General features: G+C 38.6%; 2 protein-coding genes and 1 long non-coding RNA gene across 5 annotated transcripts in view; 1 reads left to right on the top strand and 2 right to left on the bottom strand.

Moving 5' to 3' along the window:
- LOC104104991 (long chain base biosynthesis protein 2a) overlaps positions 1-19556 on the bottom strand; it is a 142432-nt gene that overhangs the window by 85389 nt on the left and 37487 nt on the right. The gene's annotated exons all lie outside the window — the stretch shown is intronic.
- LOC104109588 (probable cyclic nucleotide-gated ion channel 20, chloroplastic) overlaps positions 1-19556 on the bottom strand; it is a 58015-nt gene that overhangs the window by 37889 nt on the left and 570 nt on the right. For both annotated transcript variants that reach the window (XM_070197357.1, XM_070197356.1), the window contains exons 2-7: positions 18110-18629; positions 16547-16738; positions 15238-15336; positions 14667-14804; positions 14136-14384; positions 13369-13623 (exon numbers count right to left, since the gene is read on the bottom strand). In XM_070197357.1, coding sequence (XP_070053458.1) covers positions 13369-13623; positions 14136-14384; positions 14667-14804; positions 15238-15336; positions 16547-16738; positions 18110-18613 — 1437 coding nt within the window. In that variant the 5' untranslated portion in view covers positions 18614-18629. The remainder of the gene's footprint in view (positions 1-13368; positions 13624-14135; positions 14385-14666; positions 14805-15237; positions 15337-16546; positions 16739-18109; positions 18630-19556) is intronic.
- Positions 6033-7542, top strand: LOC117272953 (uncharacterized). 2 transcript variants are annotated; one of them, XR_011414888.1, is made up of 4 exons: positions 6033-6253; positions 6332-6487; positions 7282-7391; positions 7479-7542. It is a non-coding gene; the product is annotated as an uncharacterized lncRNA (long non-coding RNA). The 2 variants fall into 2 exon arrangements; XR_011414887.1 differs by having other exon boundaries at positions 6033-6487.

The following is a 19556-nucleotide window of genomic DNA, read 5'->3' as shown; positions in this document are numbered from 1 at the left end:
TAATGCTTGTGTAAATTTCTGACTTGATTACTTTAATTATGTAGGAGAGAAGAAAAATTACAAGATTGAGCAAAAAAGAAGAGTATAAGCAGAAGAGCACACTGCTGCAGCACTATGAGTTTAGCTGCTGCGGCACAGGAAGAAACTAGGAAGAAAAAGGTTTTATTTTCAGCACTGAAGAATTGCCACAGCAATTCAATGACCCTGTATCAAAATTCAACACCAAAGCAGCATAAAGTCGCCAAGAAGGCCGTTCTGCAACTTGCACCAAATTTTTCAACTTTTATCATATAAAGTCCTCAGACTTCTTGGGAACTTTCTGCCCCCTTGAGGAACATGCATTTCAACTTCCATAATATAAGGTCCTCAGACTTCTTGGGAACTTTACAGGGAGGAATATCTGAGAACAAAGCTTTCTGTTCTAGTTCTTCATTTCTTTTTCTTTCCCTCTTTTTGAATTTTTCATGATTCTTTGTAACTCTATAATGGTAAGTGTTAACACTATTTAAGTTGGGAATAAATGAATCCTTTTGCTTAAATCTAAGGTTTAACTAATAGATCTTCACTTTTGCTTTTGTGAGAAGGCACGGGAGAAAATATGTTATTGATATTGGATAATAAATACAATACAAGAGGTCCCTATTTATAGCTATACACTACAAGGAGATATTATTCCTCTTCCAATGTGGGACAAGACTACACTATACATATCTGTAAACTAACACTCCCCCTCAAGCCGGTGCATACACATCATATGTACCGAGCTTGTTACACATATAACTAATACGAGAACCAGTAAGAGACTTAGTGAAAATATCTGCTAGTTGATCATTCGATTTTACAAATTTTGTAACAATATCTCCTGAAAGTATTTTTTCTCTGACAAAGTGACAGTCGATCTCAATGTGTTTAGTCCTCTCATGGAACACCAGATTTGACGCAATATGAAGAGCAACTTGGTTATCACACACCAGTTCCATCTTGCTGATTTCTCTGAACTTTAACTCCTTGAGCCACTGCTTGACCCAAACTAACTCACACGTCGCCATAGCCATGGCCCGATATTCGGCTTCGACGCTAGATCGAGCAACTACATTTTGTTTCTTGCTCTTCCACGAGACCAAATTACCTCCTACTAGAACACAATATCCAGACGTAATACGTCTATCAAAAGGTGATCCTGCCCAATCAGCATCTGTGTACCCAACAATCTGCTGGTGGCATCGATCCTCGAATAATAATCTTTTGCCTGGAGCTGACTTTATATATCGAAGAATGCAAACAACTGTATCCTAGTGACTATCACAGGGAGAATCCATAAACTGACTTACAACATTCATCGGAAAAGAAATGTCAGGTCTAATCACTGTGAGATAATTCAAATTTGCCAACCAACCACATATATCTCGTAGGGTCTCTAAGAGGCTCCCCCTGTCCAGGCAGAATCTTAGCATTCGGATCCATAGGAGAGTCTATAGGTCTGCAACCCATCATTCCAGTCTCCTCAAGAATGTCTAAGACATACTTCCGCTGTGAAATAACAATACCTGAGCTAGACTAAGCGACCTCAATACCTAGAAAATACTTCAATCTGCCCAGATCCTTCGTCTGGAGTGCTGAAAGAGATGTTGCTTCAGATTAGTAATATCATCCTGATCATTACCAGTAATAACAATATCATCAACATAAACCACTAGATAAATACACAGATTAGGAGCAGAATGCCGATAAAACACAGAGTGATCAGCCTCACTACGAGTCATGCCGAACTCCTGAATAATTGTGCTGAACTTACCAAACCAAGCTCGAGGGGACTGTTTCAAACCATATAGTGACTTGCGCAATCTGCACACACAACCATTAAACTCCCCCTGAGTAACAAAACCAGGTGGTTGCTCCATATAAACTTCTTCCTCAAGATCACCGTGGAGAAAAGCATTCTTAATGTCTAACTGATAAAGAGGCCAATGACGTACAACAACCATGGACAAAAAGAGACGAACAGATGCTACTTTAGCCACGGGAGAGAAATTATCACTATAATCAAGCCCAAAAATCTGAGTATATCCTTTTGCAACAAAACGAGACTTAAGCCGATCAACCTGGCCATCCGGGCCAACTTTGACTGCATAAATCCAACGACAACCAACAGTAGACTTACCTGCAGGAAGAGGAACAAGCTCTCAAGTGCCACTCGCATGTAAAGCAGACATCTCGTCAATCATAGCATGTCGCCATCCTGGATGAGATAGTGCCTCACTTGTAGACTTAGGGATAGAAACGGTGGACAAAGAAGATATAAAAGCATAATGAAGTGACGAAAGACGATGATAACTTAAACCGACATAGTGGGGATTAGGATTAAGTGTGGATCGTACACCTTTGCGGAGTGCAATTGGTTGACTAAGAGGAGACAAGTCCGCAGTAGGTGCAGAATCTGATGTGGGGCGTGAAACACCTGGTCCTGATATTGGATGTGGACGGCGATGATAAGTCAAGAGTGGTGGAGCTGCAGAAGGTTGAACTGGATTATGCGGAGGAACTAGAGCTATAGGTGGTGGAGCTACAACTGGAGCTGTAGGTGGTGGAAATGGAGCTATAGGTGGTGGAGCTGGAGTGACTGAATCTCCAAAAGATGAAACTGATAGTACCTCAGAAATATCTAAGTGATGACCTGAACCTGTGAAGTATGATTGGGTTTCAAAGAAGGTAACATCAGCGCACATAAGGTACCGCTGGAGGTCAGGAGAGTAGCATCAATACCCCTTTTGTGTTCTCGAGAGACCCAGAAATACGCACTTAAGAGCACGATGAGCTAACTTATCTGTTCCTGGAGTAAGGTTATGAATAAAACAAGTGCTTCCAAAGATATGGGGTGAAAGAGAGAACAAAGGTAAGTGGGGAAACATGACAGAGAATGGAACTTGGTTCTGGATAGCTGAAGATGACATACGATTAATAAGATAGCAAGATGTAAGAACTGCATCCCCCCAAAACGCAACGGAGCATGAAATTGTATGAGTAGGGTACGAGCAGTTTCAATAAGATGCATATTCTTTCTTTCAGCTACCCTATTTTGTTGAGATGTGTACGGACAAGATGTTTGATAAATAATCCCATGAGATTTCATAAACTGCTGAAATGGGAAAGACAAATACTCTTGGGCATTATCACTACGAAATGTGCGAATAGAAATCCCAAAATTTTGAATTTCAGCATGAAAGGTCTAAAAAATAGAAAACAGCTCAAATCGATTTTTTATCAAAAATATCTAAGTGCACCTGGAATAATAATCAATGAAACTGACAAAGTAGCAAAATCCCAAGGTGGAACTGACCCGACTAGGACCCCAAACATCTGAATGGACTAAAGTAAAAGGTGACTCTGCTCGATTATCAAGACGCCGAGGGAAATGGGAGCGAGTATGCTTACCGAGCTGACATGACTCACACTCTAGAGCTGACAAGTGAGATAAACCAGATACCATTTTCTGAAGTTTTGACAAACTGGGATGTCCCAATCGTTTATGTAATAAATCTGGTGAATCAGTAACAGGACAAGTTGTAGAAGGAAGACAAGATGTGAGTCCATGTGATTTAGCAAGGATAAGGTAATAAAGTCCGTTTGATTCATGCCCGGTACCAATGATCCGCCCCGTACTGCGTTCCTGTATAAAAACATTGTCATTAAGAAATAAAATAGCGCATTTAAGTGATTTGGCTAAGCGACTAACAGCTATGAGATTAAAAGGACTATTGGGAACATAAAGGACTAAATTTAAAGGTAAGGAAGGAAGTGGGCTTGCTTGACCTATTGCAGTTGCCATGGTTTGAGACCCATTGGCCATTGTGACTTTTGGAAGAGATTGAGAATACGAAATAGTAGTGAAAAGAGATTTATTACCAGAAATATGATCTGATGCACCTGAATCAATGACCCAAGACTCAGAGGATGAAGATTGGGAGAAACAAGTCACGGTATTACCTATTTGAACAACAGAAGCTATCTCAGAAGATATCTGCTTACATGCTTTGTACTGAAGGAACTCAATATAATCTGCTAAAGAAATCATCCGACTATTCAAAGCATCGTTTCCCATGTCGCTACAATTTGTAGTAGTAGGGTTAACTTGAAATGGTGGAAATAAGTAATTCCTCTGAGAAAACTGAAGAAATAGCTTGAAAAACACTGTTTACAGCAGGAAAACAATATATTGTAGCTCGCCGGAAAATTTCAAAGTTGTCGGAATTTGTCGTAACGAGGATGGATAGACTCGGAATTCCCTTGCGAGCAAGCTGTCTTAAAGAAATATTTTCATAAAATGGCCGGAAAGGTCACTGTTCACGCCGGAAAAATATAAAAGTGGTCGGAATTTGATTTGAATTAGATGGGTAGGCTCGGAATTTTGAGGAGAGCACACTGTCTTGAAGAAGCTTCGCCAAAAAATGGCCGGAACCCTCGCCGGAAAAGTTATTGTCGCCGGCGCGTGGAGGAGCGTGGCGGCTTTTCTGCCGGATAAAATTTCAGGGGTTGGTCATCGAAAGGTGATCTACCTCGTGGTGGTGTTTGTTTTAGCACAAAACGACAGAAAGTGACTTTCACTTAGACAAGCCTTAGATCACCGGAAAAATTGTACGATGATTAAGTTCTTTCTTCCCAGTTAACGCTGGAATGACGCACAATGATCTTTTCTCACTAATGCTCTGATACCATGTGAGAAGGCACGGGAAAAAATATGGTATTGATATTGGATGATAAATACAATACAAGAAGTCCCTATTTATAGCTATACACTACAAGGAGATATTATTCCTCTTCCAATATGGAACAAGACTACACTATACATATTTGTAAACTAACAGCTTTCATGAAATGGTATATCTATGCTTGTGAAACTTGTTATATGCAATATCTATGTTAAATGTGGTGAGAGCCCAAAGTATGTTGATGGAGTCGTGTTGAAGCCAGATCTTCAGTGTGGCATGCAAGTTTTAAGATCTAAACTGAAATGGCGTCTTTGAACCAAAAGTATCTAGAATAGGCAATCCAGCGGAAAGGACATTGCATATATATGACGGTTACCATTTTAAGAAAGCTAGTGTGATGGTGCTTCTTGCATTGTGAAGGATCTACGGATATAAATTCCCAAGGAGAACTTATAAGCTTAGAAAATTCATAATTGCCAATTGTATCTCAAAAGGACAAACTTACTTTAGAGAAATAATTAAGTGTAGTTTATGCTTATTAACCATAGATTTGAGCATTAGGTGAAATAGATTTCAGAACATTATTTACCATTGATAAACTTCTTAACCTTGACTCCGTTCATCTCAAGTGTGAGTAAACTATTTCACTTGTCGTAGATCCACCTTTTCACTACCAAATCGAACTCTCAGATAATGCATATTGTTAGTTTATAGATATGTATAGTGTAGTCTTGTCCACATTGGAAGAGGAGTAATATCTCCTTGTAGTGTATAGCTATAAATAGGGGCCTCTTGTATTGTATTTATCATCCAATATCAATAACATATTTTCTCCCGTGCCTTCTCACACCTACTAATATTAACAATTTTATCAGCTGACCTTGTGACATGTATGCGTATCTTTTTTCCAAATTAATGTGGTCATTCACTAACTGGCAGTCGTAAGAAGATATAATGGCAAGATGTTATTCCACTTCTCCATGAAAGTGTACATCTAGATGCATTAGTGGGTCTTCCATAATTATATATCCAAGGGACTGAATATGATAATGCTTCAGGTCTGTATTCTTTAACTCTTTTGGTGTTAATATAATCCTTCTTCCTCCTCCTGACGCCTAAAGTTTTTATGCTTTCCCTCTTTTCTGTAGATTTGATTAAATTAATAAGTTGTGGTTAATAATTTTACTATTGTGCTGTCCTTCATTTTTGCATTAATGAAGTATATGACGAAAGTAGGACTGAGTGTAACTTTCAGACAAATTTCTCCTCTCAATCCTTATTTGGACTTTCATGACTCGTGATTTTGTTGAATATTGTGGGAAATTACTGTATTCCTTTTTTAGAAGGTCTTATTAATTCTTCTGTTCAGTCTGGGATGGATGGTAAGCAATTGCATTTTTGCATGGCAAATATAAACAAAAAACTTGACACTGCTCTTGACAGGCGCTTCCACTGGAAAAGTCAATGAAGCCTCCGAAGATAGTATCTGTGGCTCAGTTCCGTCCAGAGAAGATAGGCATTTTTGTGTGGTCCTTGTAGAAATCAAGGTACCCATACTTTTGCAGGTGTTTCAAGGTATATTGCAATATTGAACTCTTGTAAAACTTGGTTTTTCTGTGAGTTAGGCACACCCTCTCCAACTTGAGGCATTTGCAGTTGCCATCAAGAAGTTAGACCAAGATCTGCCAAGGCCGATTATCCAATTAGTGGGTAGTTGTAGGAATGCAGCAGATGAGAAAAGGTTGCAAAATCTGAAGGACCTAGCTATTAAACTGAATGTGGTTAGTGGTACAACTCCATTTTGTTTGTCTGAAATTCTTTAACTCCAAGGCATGATTTTACTGAATTTTTAGGACCACAACTTTTCTTTAATTGCTTGAAGCTATTCATTAGGGATGGGCATTTTATTGCGTCGGCTAGCAGCCCTCCCCCCCCCCGGAAAAAATAATGAAAAAAGAGGAGTGCTTTTTGAAAAAATAAATAAAAATTGCACTCGAAAAGGCTCGTTCTCACTTACGGAAAGTAGAAACCGAAGCCGAGCAGTTTTGAGTGAATGGATACTCCGAAATAGAACGAGAAAAATTGAATTTGATTAATTCAACTTATAAGACTTTGGAACAATTAGAAAATTACAAAAACGAAACGATTCAGTTTGAACAACAAAGGGCGATTAATCAAGTCCGACAATGGGTTTTCCAACAAGCCTTACGAGGAGCTCTAGGAATGCTTTGACAATGAAGTTCTGCCCCCGGTCCCCTTCATAAAATTCATAAAAAGGGAGAGATTTATTGATATATTTATTGGATCCATCGGGACTTACGGGGCTCGAACCCGCAGCTTCCGCTTTGACAGGGCATCTGGTGTTCAGGTAATGTAATACACAAAGAGGAAATATATTTATGCATGCGTGTAAATTGCTTACCCCACTGGATTGGATATCTTGGTAGTTCTGTTAGCTCTGTGTTTAGACATAGAATGTGAAATGTTTTGGTAGATTATCCATTTCCATCAATTTAATACATGATTACCATGGTGAAAAATCTTCATTTTTGTTTTTTAATCTTTGTTGGTGCAGTGATTTGGTCACACTTTTGGGTGGTGCTGTAGCTGGAATCCATTCCATGACAGATGGGCACTTTGGCATAAGTGTAGTTGAATACATGGCTGCTGGCGTGATACCAATTGGTTAGTCATGTTATGTGGTTTCTCTCTTGTTCTGTATTTGAGTATATGACTTATTTGGTTGACTTCAAGTTTGTCGGTTTCGTTCAGCACATAATTCAGCTGGCCCAAGGATGGATATTGTGTTACTAGAAGATTCGAAATAAATAGGGACCTCTTGTATTGTATTTATCATCCAATATTAATAACATATTTTCTCCCGTGTCTTCTCACATGGTATCAGAGCATTAGTGAGAAAAGATCGTTGTGCGTCATTCCAGCGTTAACCGGGAAGAAAGAACTTAGTCATCGTGTAATTTTTCCGGTGACCTAAGGCTTGTCTAAGTGAAAGTCACTTTTTGTCGGTGTTGTGCTAAAACCAACACCACCACGAGGTAGATCACCCTCCGACTACCAACCCCTGAAATTTTATCCGGCAGAAAAGCCGCCACGCTCCTCCACGCGCCGGCAACAACTTTTCCGGCGAGGGTTCCGGCCATTTTTTCGCGAAGCTTCTTCAGGACAGTGTGCTCTCCTCAAAATTCCGAGCCTACCCATCTAATTCAAATCAAATTCCGGCCACTTTTATATTTTTCCGGCGTGAACAGTGACCTTTCTGGCCATTTTTTGAAAATATTTCTTCAGGACAACTTGCTTGCAAAGGAATTCCGAGTCTATCCATCCTGGTTACAACAAATTCCGACAACTTTGGAATTTTCCGGCGAGCTACAGTGTTTCCGGCGTGAACAGTGTTTCCAGCGTGAACAGTGTTTCCCGCACAGAAAGTGTTCTATTTTCCTGCTGTAAACAGTGTTTTTCAAGCTATTTCTTCAGTTTTCTCACAGGAGTTACTTATTTCCACTATTTCAAGTTAACCATACTACTACAAATTGTAGCGACATGGGAATCGATGCTTTGAATAGTCGGATGGTTTCTTTAGCAGAGTATATTGAGTTCCTTCAGTATAAAGCATGTAAGCAGACATCTTCTGAGATAGCTTCTGTTGTTCAAACAGGTAATACCGTGACTTGTTTCTCCCAATCTTCATCCTCTAAGTCTTGGGTCATTGATTCGGGTGCATCAGATCATATTTCTGGTAACAAATCTCTTTTCACTACTATTTCGTATTCTCAATCTCTTCCAAAAGTCACAATGGCCAATGGGTCTCAAACCATGGCAACTGCAATAGGTCAAGCAAACCCACTTCCTTCCTTACCTTTAGATTCAGTCCTTTATGTTCCCAATAGTCTTTTTAATCTCATTGCTGTTAGTCACTTAGCCAAATCACTTAAATGCGCTGTTTTATTTCTTGATGACTATGTTTTTATACAGGAACGCAGTACAGGACGGATCATTGGTACCGGGCGTGAATCAAACGAACTTTATTACCTTATCCTTGCTAAATCATATGGACTCACATCTTGTCTTCCTTCTACAACTTGTCCTGTTACTGATTCACCAGATTTATTACATAAACGGTTGGGACATCCCAGTTTGTCAAAACTTCAGAAAATGGTATCTGGTTTATCTCACTTGTCAGCTCTAGAGTGTGAGTCATGTCAGCTCGGTAAGCATACCCGCTCCCATTTCCCTCGGCGTCTTGATAATCGAGCAGAGTCACCTTTTACTTTAGTCCATTCAGATGTTTGGGGTCCTAGTCGGGTTAGTTCCACCTTAGGATTCCGCTACTTTGTCAGTTTCATTGATGATTATTCCAGGTGCACTTGGATATTTTTGATAAAAAATCGATCTGAGCTGTTTTCTTTTTTCCAGACCTTCCACGCTGAAATTCAAAATCAATTTGGGGTTTCTATTCGCACATTTCGTAGTGATAATGCCCAAGAGTATTTGTCTTCCCCGTTTCAGCAGTTTATGAAATCTCATGGGATTATTCATCAAACATTTTGTCCATAACCTTACTCTAGGAACATATAAGTTAGCTCCTCGTGCTCTTAAATGCGTATTTTTGGGTTTCTCGAGAACACAAAAGGGGTATCGATGCTACTCTCCTGACCTCCAGCGGTACCTTATGTCCGCTAATGTTACCTTCTTTGAAACCCAATCATACTTCACAGGTTCGGGTCATCACTTAGATATTTCTGAGGTACTACCAGTTTCATCTTTTGGAGATTCAGTCACTCCAGCTCCACCACCTACAGCTCCAGTTGTAGCTCCACCACCTATAGTTCCAGTTGTAGCTCTACCACCTATAGCTCCAGTTCCACCACCTATAGCTCCGGTTGTAGCTCCACCACCTATAGCTCTAGTTCCTCCACATAATCCAGTTCAACCTTCTGCAGCTCCACCACTCTTGACTTATCATCGTCGTCCACATCCAGCATCAGGCCCAGGTGATTCACGCCCCGCATCAGATTCTGCACCTACTGCGGACTTGTCTCCGCTTAGTCAACCAATTGCACTCCGCAAAGGTGTACGATCCACACTTAATCCTAATCCCCACTATGTTGGTTTAAGTTATCATCGTCTGTCGTCACCACATTATGCTTTTATATCTTCTTTGTCCACTGTTTCTATCCCTAAGTCTACAGGTGAGGCAGTATCTCATCCAGGATGGCGACATACTATGATTGACGAGATGCCTGCTTTACATGCGAGTGACACTTGGGAGCTTGTTCCTCTTTCTGCAGGTAAGTCTACTGTTGGTTGTCGTTGGGTTTATGCAGTCAAAGTCGGCCCGGATGGCCAGGTTGATCGGCTTAAGGCTCGTCTTGTTGCAAAAGGATATACTTAGATTTTTGGGCTTGATTATAGTGATACTTTCTCTCCCGTGGCTAAAGTAGCATCTGTTCGTCTCTTTTTGTCCATGGCTGTTGTACGTCATTGGCCTCTTTATCAGTTAGACATTAAGAATGCTTTTCTCCACGGTGATCTTGAGGAAGAAGTTTATATGGAGCAACTACCCGGTTTTGTTGCTCAGGGGGAGTTTAATAGTTGTGTGTGCAGATTGCGCAAGTCACTATATGGTTTGAAACAGTCCCCTCGAGCTTGGTTTGGTAAGTTCAGCACAATTATTCAGGAGTTCGGCATGAATCGTAGTGAGACTGATTACTCTGTGTTTTATCGGCATTCTGCTCCTAATCTGTGTATTTATCTAGTGGTTTATGTTGATGATATTGTTATTACTGGTAATGATCAGGATGGTATTACTAATCTGAAGCAACATCTCTTTCAGCACTTCCAGACTAAGGATCTGGGCAGATTGAAGTATTTTCTAGGTATTGAGGTCGCTCAGTCTAGCTCAGGTATTGTTATTTCACAGCGGAAGTATGCCTTAGACATTCTTGAGAAGACTGGAATGATGGGTTGAGACTAAGGATCTGGGCAGATTGAAGTATTTTCTAGGTATTGAGGTCGCTTAGTCTAGCTCAGGTATTGTTATTTCACAGCGGAAGTATGCCTTAGACATTCTTGAGGAGACTGGAATGATGGGTTGCAGACCTATTGACTCTCCTATGGATCCGACTGCTAAGCTTCTGCCTGGACAGGGGGATCCTCTTAGAGACCCTACGAGATATAGGAGGTTGGTTGGCAAATTGAATTACCTCACAGTGACTAGACCTGACATTTCTTTTCCGGTGAGTGTTGTAAGTCAGTTTATGGATTCTCCCTGTGATAGTCACTGGGATGCAGTTGTTCGCATTCTTCGGTATATAAAGTCAGCTCCAGGCAAAGGATTACTATTCGAGGATCGAGGCCACGAGCAGATTGTTGGGTACACAGATGCTGATTGGGCAGGATCACCTTTTGATAGACGTTCTACGTCTGGATATTGTGTTCTAGTAGGAGGTAATTTGGTCTCGTGGAAGAGCAAGAAACAGAATGTAGTTGCTCGATCTAGCGCCGAAGCCGAATATCGGGCCATGGCTATGGCAACGTGTGAGTTAGTTTGGGTCAAGCAGTTGCTCAAGGAGTTAAAGTTCGGAGAAATCAGCAAGATGGAACTAGTGTGTGATAACCAAGCTGCTCTTCATATTGCGTCAAATCCAGTGTTCCATGAGAGGACTAAACACATTGAGATCGACTGTCACTTTGTTAGAGAAGAAATACTTTTAGGAGATATTGTTACAAAGTTTGTAAAGTCGAATGATCAACTAGCAGATATTTTCACTAAGTCTCTTACTGGTTCTCGTATTAGTTACATGTGTAACAAGCTCGGTACATATGATGTGTATGCACCGGCTTGAGGAGGAGTGTTAGTTTATAGATATGTATAATGTAGTCTTGTCCCACATTGGAAGAGGAGTAATATCTCTTTGTAGTGTATAGCTATAAATAGGGACCTCTTGTATTGTATTTATCATCCAATATCAATAACATATTTTCTCCCGTGCTTTCTCATACATATAACAACATTGCTTTGATAGTGTGTGTGTATATATAAAACCTAATTCTTATGGGATCCACATCTTCTTTAGATTATATTACTTGTAATGGCTAGTATGTGCTCAAATCGCATCAACTAATCAAAGCTTGTTTTCTGGCATGAGAAACACAGGAAAAAGAATAGTTGTTTTTCGGCTTGATGAGTAACTTTTTCAAAACCGGTATAATGTGGAGCTACAGAATTTCACTTCTTGAAGGGGAGCCTTGGAGCAACGGTAAAGTTGTCTCCATGTGATCTATAGGTCACGGGTTCGAACTGTGGAATCAGCCACTGATGCTTGCATTAGGGCAGACTGCCTACATCACACCCCAAGCCCTTGGGTGTAGCCCTTCCCAGGACCCTGCGTGAACACGGGATACTTCGTGCACTGGGCTGCTTATGATATGAAATTGTTCTTCAGCCTTGCAGTCTCAGATTCTCTTTGGTGAACTTTTCTTTCATCCAACAAAAAAGAGAAAAAAAGTATACCCAAAATGCATGATGAAACTATGATTCCTTACACTTACACGAAGAAGAGACTAGAGAATCATGCACATCAGTATCGAAGTCAAGAAATAAAATTAAGATAACTCCTCAAAGACATAAAATTTATATAAGACATAAAAAAGATTTTTTTAAAAAAAAGATAGGAGCATAATGAAACCAAAAACACACACGAAATAGAATTGCAAAATACTAATCATATCGGCTCGACTCCTGGTCTTACGTTTGGAAAATAGGGAAAGATAAAGAAAGGAAGGTAATCTCCCATCCCTTGTTTGATTTAAGGAAGTAAGTGGAAAGTGAGCTATAATTCCAATTTGGGCCCAACAATTTCTGCATGCTTTACTATGCTTTGGCACAAACTAAGAAACGATCTCTCCAATGCGAAAATGGTTGAAAGTTCACATTGTCATCATCTTTAGTAAAATTAAGTCCCCCGTGAATAATGATAAACATAGGCGGATCTAGGATTATAACTTGATGGGTTTGACCTCTAAGGTTCTTAGCAATGAACCCATCGTACTTTTAAAATTATGGGATTAATATTTGTTGAAATTTTGTGGGTTTTCATATAAAAATCCATACGCCGCATCGAAAATGCGAGATTCAGATGAACCTGGTGCCGAAGCATATCTGCCCCTGATCATAAACAGCTATATCGTAGTTTTTAGCAGATAAACCCAATTTAGGTTTAATAATACATCCTAGCAGAGGACAACCATGCTATTTTTCCTACAGGTAATTTTCTATTCCCTTCCTTCCTTGCCCTAGCTTATAAACATAGGGTAAAGGTATGACAATATTTGAACAACTGATCATGCAATGTGGATCTAATCTAGAAGTCCCTACAAAACAACGAACCTTTTGCCTACCATAGTACTTGACCAATACGTTGGGGGACACCTACGTTGTATTCCCAAAAAAAAAAAAGTTAATAATTCTTTATTAAAGAAGTAGTCTTACTTAAATCTGGTGTCATATAGAAATATCAATAGCTCTGCAGAAAAACATACATAGATCCACCAGAGCATGTATACAAATTTCAATTTTTTAACAGCTGGTATAGAAATAAGCAGATTACGTCCCACAATCATAAAGGCTGGGTAAATATACCTGGAAGCCCCAAAAGAATGAGTACACATATCTTGTGACAACACTCGGTTCGGTGGTGAGATCAACAGCTTGTTTATAGATTCCAAAGTCAAAACTACTTTCAGTAAAACAAGCATCAGTATAATTCTTCCACTGGCCCCATGTAATATCCGACCGAAACTTTGTGTAATCGGTGCCATGACCACAGTCTATGAACTCCATACACCTTTCTATGTTTGAGCTACGACAAGCAACTTGAAGGCATTGATTCACCCTCTAGAGATGGAAGGAAAAAAGTTAAATCCGAGTATGATCTTGGAAACAAGGACAAGGCAACTGGTAGAAAGCACTTAAAAAAATTCAACATATTTGTTTCACGCATTCCCACAAACCCCTCTACCCTCAGAAGTGTACTAAGAAGTAAAAGTAATGGCTGTATCATCAACAAAAGACATAATTAAATTTAAGTAAGGAACAGAACAACTAAGCACAGTGAAGAACAAGTATTCACCTGTAAACCAAAAAGATACCAGCATGATCCCACCACATGGCTCGATAGAGATGGAGGAAAAAAGTAAAATCAGAGTATTGTTTTGAAAACAAGGACAAGGAAACTTGTTGAAAGCACTTAATGATTTTCAATATATTTGTTTTACGCATGCCCTAAAACCCCTCTACCCTCAGAAGTCTACTAAGAAGTAGAAGTAATGGCTATGTCATAAACAATGATATAATTAAATTGAAGTAAGGAACAGAAAAACTAAATACCGTGAAGAACAAGTTTTCACCTGTAAACCAAAAAGATACCACAATGAGCCCACTATATTGCTTGATACAACAATTATGAGAAGATTTATGACAAAAGTTGCCCATATCGACTCAAATATAAAACCACTTGGAGACTGGCCAGCTACCAAATAATAAATCCTGTACAACCTAGAATTGTACTGGAGTAGTATAGCTGCCCACAATAGATTCTTCGCGTAATTTACCCCAGATGATCCAATAGACTTGGGTAAAACCAACAACAAGATGATCTGCACATAGCGAATCTATTAAGTATACCTCAAAACCAACAAGTGCCAGAGAAGGCAACAAGGGAATTAACTTTACTAACAACTGAACTCCTATGTTCAGGTTGCGTACAATAAAATCAACATAAGGTTGTCCCAGTACAATCAGTTAAAAAGTGGGTGCCATTGGGTTCATGGTGTACATAAAAGCACTTAGATATGCGAGAGAAGTTACTTTTCACTCCTAATTCTATCAGTATTGACTCCTAGCATGTCTAAATTATAAGACAGGGAAGACACATTTACCTGAGGAAGTGGTAGTACGACAAAGAAGTCAATAACAAAGTATCCAGAAAGATAATTTGCAGCAATCTTTTTAGGGTGGTCAACCAGGTCACCTGCTCCCACCACCCTAGATTCAGGAACAACATAAGCTAAGCGGAACTGCAAAAATTGACATCATGTAACCGCACATTATTGAGCTAATAAATAAGATGAACAAAACTGAGTGTCAAACACTTGTCTCTAAGCAGGAAATTGGAAGTAAAAAAAGTAAGGTCAACCAGCTTTTGAAGATCTATTAACTATTTAGTTGTCACGTTGAATTGACTAAGTATTAAACAGGATGTAGTAGAACTGCCAATAAATATTTCTGGAATAGCTTTAATCTGCAGAAGAATAAAAATGACATTCTGGAGAAACAATATTTGTTATAAAACCAACCACGAAATACCAAAAAGCCAGTTTTGCTGACAGATCAGGAAAAGAAGAGTGCCAGATGACAACTCATATGGTGCACAAAGAATACTGCATAGGTAAACTGGTGTTGCTAATAGAAAGAAAAAAGGATTCTGCAGAGAGAAATGGGAAATGTTACCTGAAGAAGAATGTGCACTAAGTAAATGATATCAGTGATGCTCCTCAAAATCACAATAGTTTTTGTCATGGGCCAATTTAGCACTATGCAGTTGTTCCCCTAGAATCAGAACAAGAAGATTAATCTTAATTAATTCAATTGTAAACCTTGTTTATCATATATAGAAGATTTTGGCACTTTAAAAAAATTCCAATGAGCAAGATAGAATGTAAATTTCCATATAAATACCTAATAACAACATACATTTTAGATTAAAGATCCATAGAAACTAGAAAGAAAGCAATATCTTGTCTGAACAAATATTTAAAGGAGTTAAAGGTCTGAAGATCACAACATGCCTACAAAGCATATGACTTCTGCTTTAACAGTTTAAACTCTTGGCCTGAAAAGCATAAAACCTCCGCGAATAACTTCAGTTGAAGAGATAATGGTCATTAATCTCAGGCATAAGACAGTGGCTATATGTTCTTGAGCTCAAAGTGGCCTACTTTAGAATGAAACAGATTTTCCATAGCATGATTTTGTCTAAGTATTGGAATGACAAACCTGTGTTACATAGCTAGTCAATACTGTACATTTATTTCAGAGCAAACCTTTTGTAGTCTTTTATAATTGATAGGTCGTTTGCGTGAAAGTTAAAGGGAGCCCGGTGCACAAAGCATCCCGCATTCATGTAGAGTCCGGGAAAGGCCCGCACCCTAAAGGGTGTGATGTAGGCAGCCTACCCTAATGCAAGCATTAGTGGTTGTTTCCATGGCTCGAATTGTGACCCACAGCTCACACGGAGACAACTTTACCGTTGCTCTAATGAAAGTTATGTTCTTTATTATGCATGGTAATTATCGGAGTTATGGTTCCTTCACAGTTTCTAGAATAGGAAGTTCATATAAAGCAACAATACAGAAAGGAAACTTTAATTTCAGTATGCACAAGGTGATGGAGTGGTCATTTTACATATTTGTGTATGCCTGTCATATTTGACATACTTTCATTATATTAGATAAATTCTGGTTCTGCAAAAGCTATCATCTCTTCACCAATCTATTCACTTCCTACTTTGAGAGAAATGAATTTGCACATCTTAGATAGTAGTAAAACTTAGTGGGTGAAAGACAGAATGACTTGATTCTTTCTTATCCAGGTAAAAGCATGCCAAATTATGTGCACTTTGGAAATATACTGCATGTACCTAGATCTAAGTAGCACAAGCTAAGTGACAGGTTTTACACAAAAATATGTATGCCTTATCCTACATAACCAAATATAGAAGGGAAAGTAATTTCACTTTCATAGAACTATAAAAGAATACCTGTTGGACATTAAGCACAAAGAAGAATAGGGGATCTATAAATACTGCAAATAGGCATGAGATGACAAAAAATTTGTTCCACTTCTGGATAATCTTCGCATGAGGATTCATGACACCAGGAATATATGGATGCAAGAAAGAACAAGTTCTCTCCGCCCATCCTTTTGTATCTCCATACAGCATATTGTGAAACTGTAGATAAGAACAATAAGAGCAAAACACATGAGAATTTAGACAGCTTAACATCCAGTGCATCCTTTGGAATTCATACGAAATGAGATAATGTATCTAAGAGAAACATCAGAATAACTCTAACAAAGCAAATCCAGAAAAAAAAAAAAAAAAAGAAGAAGAATAAGAAGAAGAAATAGGCCATAACGCCTTCGAAGCCTTCAGCATGCACATGCCCATGGAGTATTTAAGCTTAAAGTTTGTATCAATTGCCACGAGAACATGACAACTCTATTCGTCTCTTTCATTTCCTTTTCAGGAAATGACATGGAACACCATCTGCGAGAGCCTTAACTAACTTTGAGGCGGCAACCGTTTCTACTCAAGACTTACCATAACTGTGGGGCGATGGAAAAAGTCTAGTTCATCCTCCCGAATGAAACAATGAAAGCGTCATTGGAAGCAGCTTTAGACCACTTTTTTGGACAACAGATCATATGCTTCAGTACACTTTATTCATCTTTATCTACATAGACTACAGAATCCCTTCTCATCCTTATAACATCTTGACAATAATTGCAGGAAGTTTCTAGAACATCTTCCATTTCTATTTTCACCACGCACTATACCAGAAAGATTATAATTAGCGCAAGCAAAGACATAATGGGTGGAAGGGTTGAGTATTTTAGTCTTGGACTGTTAATCAGCCCTACCATATAATTATCCTTTTCATCTGTTAACAAAGCGACAAATATACTTGCAATTGAACTTGCACAACAGTTTTTTTTTTTTTTTTTTGATAACGTAAAGGTTGTCATTAAATAAAGTAGGTACACAAAAATACATGGCTAGAAGGATAAAAAATGGCCTATTATGTAATCCTCCCAAGAATCTCTAGAAAATCAAAGTATTGTTTCACATTTTCCGGTATACTACTCTTACACCATAAACTTGCAAAACATTTAAACTGATGAATTCAGACTAAAAATATTATTTGAGATATGGACAAGGTCATTCTAATAAGGAATATTGGAACTGGGAAACACAAAGCTCTTTTAATTGCAAAACCATAACCGATAATAATACCAAATTTTGAGCATTATGGAGTCATCAGTATATCATCAACTTGAGTGCAAAAATAGGGAAACTTGATTGGACATGTACAGTAGTTTACGAAACAATAATATTCTAACAAAAAGCAGAAACTTCCTACGTGGCCAAAGCTGAAATTCTGACTATGCGAGATGATAAACACAAAAAAAAAATTAAAAAAAAATGCATATTTTGAAAATAGTGTGCATGGTAGATAAAGCTAGAATGGGGGCTCCAAAACAAACACACCGTAGCACATAGCTAGGAAGGTATACATTTAACTTGAGCAAAGTGCAATACCCGGTGATCAAACATATCTGAAAACTTTGAACTTTTTTTTTGTGCTTTCAAATGGTTATCGGTTGGGCATGTTGTGCAGTAAGGATCACTGCACATGCCCAGTTGACCAGACTTCAATAGATGTTCATTTTTTCCAGTGTAGTCATTATTAGGCCAACCATTTTGTTCTCCACTACCAATTGAAGGATATTTTTCCGTTGTTGGCAGAGTTGGTTTGTGCACTACTGCAGCGGGAGTGGGCCGAGAGCTATTCTCAGGCTTGTGACTAATATACAATGGCCCGCTCATATGAACCAATGAAGTTCGCCCCTCACTTCTCAAAGGACCATTATAGCCTACAAAACTGCTATCATCTCCAAAGGAATCCATAGAGCTCATTGGCATTGATAAGGATGCACTCCTTGTCCTGTACACAAAACGTTGATTTTGAAAGCCATCAATTTCATTAGACTGCGGATATGATGGTGATAACATCGGCATCTCATCTATTTCAGAAGTTCCCATCCCTCAGATACTCAACCTGCAAGAGGAAATTAGCAGCATTTTAATGAAGAAAAGCTTTTGTCATGAAACTTGACAGATTAAAGAACAGAAGGTGCAAAATGACTTCACAAGTCTTTGTCAACTGAAACTACAAAATCCAACACAGAAATAAAAGTTTGACGAGTACGCGAAACAAATTTCTAAAGTAAGCTGGATTAGTTAACGCAACTTAATAAAGCAAATTAGCAAATTTCCAGGACCTCAGGAGGAAAGAGGAAAACCACCATCCAAAGTGAACCAAAGTTTTCAGACAATAGCATATTAAGACAACTGAAAAAGCTGTATACGCAACAGAGATGAATAAGTAGTGAGTGTGCATTCATCTCCTGAGACATATAGATCTGTATACTTCTGTTCAAATACTTCCAGTACTGGGAATTCATTATAATGCATTAAAATACTAGTAATTTTCTTTAGAGGAAAAGGCTTGTATCAACAGAAAACCATAAGTTAGATTCATTACGAAATAAGTTATCATTCTTCTTAGTACTGCTACTCTAACTTCGCCTTCGCTTCCAATACTATAAAAATGAATATCTAGCAGCTAAGCAGTGGCGGAACCAGAAATTTTGTACAAGAGGATTCAAAAAAAGAAAAAGGATATTACAGTTGGGATTTAAACCTATGACCTAAAGCAACTTTTGAACCCCCTTCACTACAATACTTGAATTTTAGTGAAGGGGATTCAACAGCTCACATATAACCAAAAAAATAGTTTTTAATCCTATTTGCACAGTGTAATTTTCCGAGGAACCCCTTCACTCTACTTAGTTCCGCCACTACATCTAGGTAACCGAAATCTCCTTTCACGTAGAAATATATTCACATAGGTATTACAGCATTTGATTTCAGGGTATAATATCTTGAAACTTAAGAGACATAATTTAAGAGTATAATTATTTTG

Source organism: Nicotiana tomentosiformis, chromosome 3, assembly GCF_000390325.3.
Source record: "Nicotiana tomentosiformis chromosome 3, ASM39032v3, whole genome shotgun sequence".
NCBI classification, from domain to species: domain Eukaryota; kingdom Viridiplantae; phylum Streptophyta; class Magnoliopsida; order Solanales; family Solanaceae; genus Nicotiana; species Nicotiana tomentosiformis.
Note: the sequence above shows the minus strand (reverse complement) of the source record. Positions and strands in the feature narration are given on the sequence as shown.